Source organism: Zea mays, chromosome 1, assembly GCF_902167145.1.
Source record: "Zea mays cultivar B73 chromosome 1, Zm-B73-REFERENCE-NAM-5.0, whole genome shotgun sequence".
In the NCBI taxonomy this organism is placed as follows: domain Eukaryota; kingdom Viridiplantae; phylum Streptophyta; class Magnoliopsida; order Poales; family Poaceae; genus Zea; species Zea mays.
In genome coordinates, this window is record NC_050096.1 from 113,273,397 (window position 1) to 113,279,064 (window position 5,668).

General features: G+C 46.9%; 1 protein-coding gene across 1 annotated transcript; it reads right to left on the minus strand.

Moving 5' to 3' along the window:
- Positions 1 to 323: 323 nt before the first annotated feature.
- Positions 324 to 1,534, minus strand: LOC109941366 (cyclin-dependent kinase B2-1-like). Its single transcript, XM_020542132.2, has 6 exons — positions 1,520 to 1,534; positions 1,290 to 1,457; positions 871 to 1,029; positions 692 to 785; positions 529 to 598; positions 324 to 442 (listed from the first exon to the last, which is right to left on the minus strand). The coding sequence occupies exons 1-6, from the start codon at positions 1,532 to 1,534 to the stop codon at positions 385 to 387; spliced, it is 564 nt and encodes a 187-aa protein (XP_020397721.1). The 3' UTR covers positions 324 to 384.
- Positions 1,535 to 5,668: the final 4,134 nt, after the last annotated feature.

Genomic DNA, 5,668 nt, shown 5'->3' on the forward strand with positions numbered 1-5,668 from the left:
TATGCATGAATAAATGATATTAAAGAACATTATTGGGTAAAAAGAAGTGATCAAGGGCACAACTTGCCTGAGACTTGAGATTCCAGGTACCAACTTGCTCTTCAGGTGACACGTGTCCTCACTGCTAAACGTAGCAATACAGACAAACATGGTACATACAAAATTAACATCACACCAAACATAAGAATAAACCACATAATAATAATCTACGCTGCGTAAAGAGATCGTAGGAACAAGAATCACTAAATTCGGAGTTATAACTATTTAGTTATGAATTTCTGAAGTTACTAGGTAAATACCCGTGCGTTGCAACGGGAAAAAAATAGTGCAATAATAACATATGTATAAAGCCTGGACGAGTAAAAATATGATTTAGAAAAAGGTCTAGAACAAGATGGAGCCTACTCCTGGCCACATCTCCTGATTTGGGGTGCTCGGCAACCTTTCACCCAAAGAACAAGATGGAGCATTAGACACCCACCAAGAATTCAGAATGTAAACAACGAACTAAAGCACTGGAGGCATTACTTGAAGATGTGGAGGAGCTGCTGTAACTCGGAATCGCCAGGGAAAAGTGGCTGATTAGTAACCAACTCAGCTGCCATTTACAACCAAATTAGAAATCGTATATGTCGGTTTGAATTCTGAAGCAGTTTGCTTTGACAAGAATATGTGCTCATTGAAATGGTACCAAATATGCAGCCCACGTACCAAATGTCAACTGTCGTGGAGTAGTGTGTGGCGCCAAGAAGAACCTCGGGCGCTCTGTACCACAGCGTCAGAATCTGCACAAACAATTCAGACTCCACTATTTAATCAGACGCAAGATGCACGACTGATGATGAAGACCAGTGGCAGTGGGAAGCAGACCTCGTGCGTGTACTTCTTTACAGGGACCGTGATGGCACGGCTGAGTCCGAGGTCAGCGATCTTGAGCGCCATGGTCTTGCGGTCCATGAGCAGGTTGTGCGGTTTTAGATCACGGTGGAGCACCCCGCGGCCGTGAACAAAACCCACGCCCTTGCACAGCTGGAGTAGTAGCTTGAACACAGAGATACTTCAAGTACTGCTTCAGGGTAGCCATATTAACACACTAAGCGAAGAATAAGGTGACAATGAAAACCATATTTTCATATGAATGAACTGTCATTACTGGTCACACAATGCACAAAAAAAGAAAAGGCCATAAACTCCCATTATAATATCTGAATTAGTTGAAAATAGCATCCAATGTTGGACCAGCCATATGGTGATTGTAATGTAGCATATTTTTTTTTATTGAAACAAACCTTTTTCTGATGTATCTCAGCCTCCTTTTCATCCAGAAACTGTTGAGGTACCCCACTGGCATTCTGCTGCGCACTGAGGAGAAGGCTCCAGAGCTCCTTCATGAACTTCACTGTGTTCTTTTCCATGAACCCTGTCAGCTGGATCTGAATCTTCTTTCCATCCGCTTCCTGCCATTAACAAACCAAAAACATAAACACACCTCATTGCCATAAGCTACCATCTTTGATACAAGTTTGCTGTCCATATCGGGTTTCTCATTATAAATAGATACAAGTTTCTATTTATTGGACCAGTTACTGTAATGGTACAATTTATTCAATGTTGTAGGCATGGAAACCCGGTATGGCTGCTGTGTCGCAATCAACAAGGCCCTATCATCATCCCATCTTCTGCATGAAGCAAGTCTTTCTGAACTCGTTCGGAAGGTAGACTCTGTCAGAGCCAGTCAGTATCTGTCACTTTTGTTGCTCGAGTCTAAATCGTTAACCAGCAATACAAAATGTTCTCGGTGCAGTTGAATGATGCGGTGAAACGGGGCCCTTACCTTTCCGATAGGAAGCGTGTGGAGGCACGGCCGGTGGTTGATACTGCAGAGAGGTTTTAAGCTGCTCTCGAGTATTCACCTAAAGTAAACGATCAGTCTCACAGCGTAGCTAGGAGGTAACTGGGCGTGTCCTGCATCTCATGCGGTTGGCTTATGAGTAACAGACATAGATATGATGTACCTGGACGATGGGGAGGACAATGTGTACCTAAACTTACAAAGCAAAGATGTTGTTTCTTCTATTTTGCTTTGTGTATGTCTTATGCAGCCCATACCTGCGAAAGAAAATCATCTGTTGCAGGAACGTGCCAAATTTTGATGAAATTGCAGATGCAGCCAGCACTAATTTCTCATGTATTGAATGCTCAATCGAATCAAGTAATTTCTCTGTATTATATCTAAACCTAAACTGTTCCTAGATTTGCAAGAACTAAGTGAACAAACTAAAAAACATCAGCCTCTGGGCACACTGTATTCTGTACAACGTAGTTGCCCACAACTGAACTTTACACCGCGGCAACACAACAAACAGACAGAGTTGAGGCGTGGACGATGGCAATGGAGGCCTCAAAGCGTCAGTGTCCTTCAGGGTCCTCTTGCACTGCGATGAGCAACGAGTACTTGACCTTGAGGGCGACCTTGCCGCCTTCCATGCAGAGCTTGGCGCCGGTGACGACCCAGTAGCCCGGCAGGTCGTCGGGGCCCCTGCTCACCTCGGTGGTGTCGATGTGCGTGGCCATCTTCTGAACCGGGAGTGGCACCGGCGGGCCCTTGGAGAATATGGCGGAGTTGACCTCCACCTTCTCCTCCACCGCCGGCGGCGCCAGCACCAGGCCACCGGACAGCGCGGCGCTGATGCGCGCCGACAGCGACCCGGACCTGCGCGGCGCGACCAGGGCCCCGCCCCACTCGGAGCGGTGGATCTTCATGTCCGCGACGCCGGAGAAGCCGAGGCGCAGGAAGAGCACCTTCATGAACCGAGAGGATGGAATCGTCTGCCGTCCATGAATGGCAGTGGATGCTCCGAGAGAATGGCGAGAAGAGATATGGGAATTGATGGGGCGGGCGCGGTAATGGCGAGAAGAGATCTGGGACCTTCCATTGACGGTGACCGAGAAAGAGTTGAACGCCCGCGGGATTTGAGGGCGCGGCGGATGCATGATTTGGGGAGAGGAGGATGAGGAGGTGGACCTTCCATCCGCGCGATTTGGTGGCGCAACCTTCCATCCGTGGGCGTTGCGGCGGATGCACGATTTGGCGCAACCTTCCAGCTGTGCTCGTCTGCGTCCTCCTTGTGCGCAACCTTCCATCCGTGTGCGCAACCTTCCATCCGCGAGGACGGCGGCGGGGAATGCGGGCGCTGGGAGGGGAATCGAGCGGGCGGAGCTGGCGTGGCGGATTTGCGGGACCGGGGGCACGACGGATTTACGCGCGGCAGCAGCCGATGCGTGGAGAGGCAGAACAAAGGCCATGCGCACGCCTACACACGAAACATATAGAGTAGTAGAGATTAATCCAAATGAACAATTTTAATTCAATTTTCATGGCTAAATAGTGTTACTAGTTGATAAACAATATTAAAACAAAATTAATGACTCTGGAATGACTCAATTTGAAATTAAAATGGATTTAATATGAATTATACAACTTTCTAAAATTGTTTTGTATTAAAAATCGATTTCTATAATTATTTTCTGATTTTTCCAACCGCGCATCAAATTCTGGAAAATGCAGGGGCTAATCCATAGTTTTTCCAAAGACTCAGTTCTCCACCAGAGCGGATTGCGGGTTGTTTCTATAATATTACAGGGGCTCATATGAAAGACAGCCAACCGAAGGGGTATGAGTGGATTCTGGCCGCTGGATCATCAACCGGTGGCGTGGATTAGATCAGGCCTCGGAACGAACCGGTACGGAACGCTGTCCGTCAGATCGAGGATCGACGGTCGCGTTTTAATGAAGAAAAACGCAATCTGTGCCGAAGGATCAAAGATCCACGGCGCACACTCACCTACACGTAAGGGTTACATTAGGATCTGATCTGCACCGCACATAAGCGATCCAACAGCCACGATCTATCCAACGCCAACAATGCTCGTGGTTCGCCAGCCACGGCCAGGCGGACAGCCGCCCAGCCAATCGCGCCCGGCACCTCTGACCGCGGAGCGGAAAAATAGACGGAGCCTAGCGGCAGGGCCCTGTCTGAAGAAGCTCTGTGTTGCAAGGCACACGGCCGAGGAAGCAGCTGGCACGCGGTCACCAGCCAGTACATCGTCCGGGACGAAGGCGGCGCTGGACCGGACCAAGGATCTGTACGGCCAGCACGAGCTGCTGGACTAGGAGGTGGCGGGCTGGAGCAGTACATAGACCTGGTGCTGCGCTGCGTCGAGGAGGCCGGCGCCGACCAGCCGTCGATGGGCGAGGTGGTCGGAGGGATCGAGCAGGTACTGAAGATGGCCGGTGGCCCAGGACAAGTAGCTACTGTTTCTTTGGTGCTCGAGGGTTCCTGCGATGGCCACAATTTATAGTCCCGGGATCAAGCAAGGGGTCCTAGATGCAAGGGACCGGTAGAGAGAATCCTACCGAAGTATAGCGATCAAATCCAAACAGAATTCAGTCGGGAGAAGAGATCCTATCGCTCGGACCGTAACAGCTGGGAGGAAGGATGAGCTGACACGCAAGCCCCACATGTAAGCGACACAAAAGAAGTAATTGGATAATGTACCATCGCGTAGCGTGCGGCTAGAAAAAAAACAAATGTAGGAGAGAGGGTGTGGGTTGGTTCTTAGTGGCTGGACATGCTAGCATAGGGAATAGACCATATGGGCATAGAGACCGATCGTCATTCCACCTTTTTTCTTTTAGTTTTCTATTTTCTATTTCCTTTACATATAATACTCCATTTAAATTCTTAATTCAAATATAGTTTTGATCTCCAAATTAAATGCACAATCAGAATTTCAGCATGATGCAAAATTATATTTTGTTTCTTTATTTATCTAAAATTTGGATATTACAATTCCTAAAAAATATACTTTTAGATATGCAATTCATACACACAAAATAGTTATTTTAATAAAAATTTTCTAGTGTATAATTTTTGTTAAGAGATGCATTAACTTAAATCCTTAGAGATCATATTTTTTTATTTTCTTAATAGAAATCATATTTAGTTTCGGAGAAGTAATTTTAAATTTAATAAGATTCTTATTAAAATATATTTTAATTCAAAACCTTTGAATAATTTTCCTAAATCCCAAAATGGATTTTTAGGGTGTTACAACTAGCTTTGTTATCTATATCCTTGTCTACCTATTTGGGTTGGATTATTATTGTTTAGCTTTATGCTATTGCTCAACTCTAATCAATGAACATGATGAGATTATCTATGATACGCTGTTTTCCCTTCTCTTATTATGATGTTGTACCTGTGGCCTTTAAGGTGGCTCGAGCGGTTTCTCGAGTGCCTCTCCGTAAGGACCTGTTCTATGGATGACAGCCCGAGAAAACAGTGCAACCATGAGGGTGGAATGGGATGCCCTTAGCTGAATAATTAGAGGACCTGGGGTGTAGTTCGCTTAGCCGTTGTGCCGTCAATGGGACTCGGTGTATGCGGCTCGCTCTGCCAAGCTTGGGTTCGCCCCCTTGGGGAGGAGTGCGGTGCATTTAGGAAACCTAACGGGCGGCTACAGCCCCGGGAAATCTTTGTAAAGGCTACATAGTGATGCCCTGTTGGGTCACCTTGGTAGTGATCAATGGAGAGTCATGATCTCCGGGCAGAAAGGGAATCACGGCTTGTGGGTAAAGTGCACAACCTCTGCAGAGTGTTTGAAA

Coding starts and splice junctions, on each gene's coding strand:
- LOC109941366 (XM_020542132.2), bottom strand. Junction 1,030..1,289: donor CTGAGATACATCAGAAAAAG/GTTTGTTTCAAT, acceptor CTACTACTCCAG/CTGTGCAAGGGCGTGGGTTT. Junction 786..870: donor TAAAGAAGTACACGCACGAG/GTCTGCTTCCCA, acceptor TTGTTTGTGCAG/ATTCTGACGCTGTGGTACAG.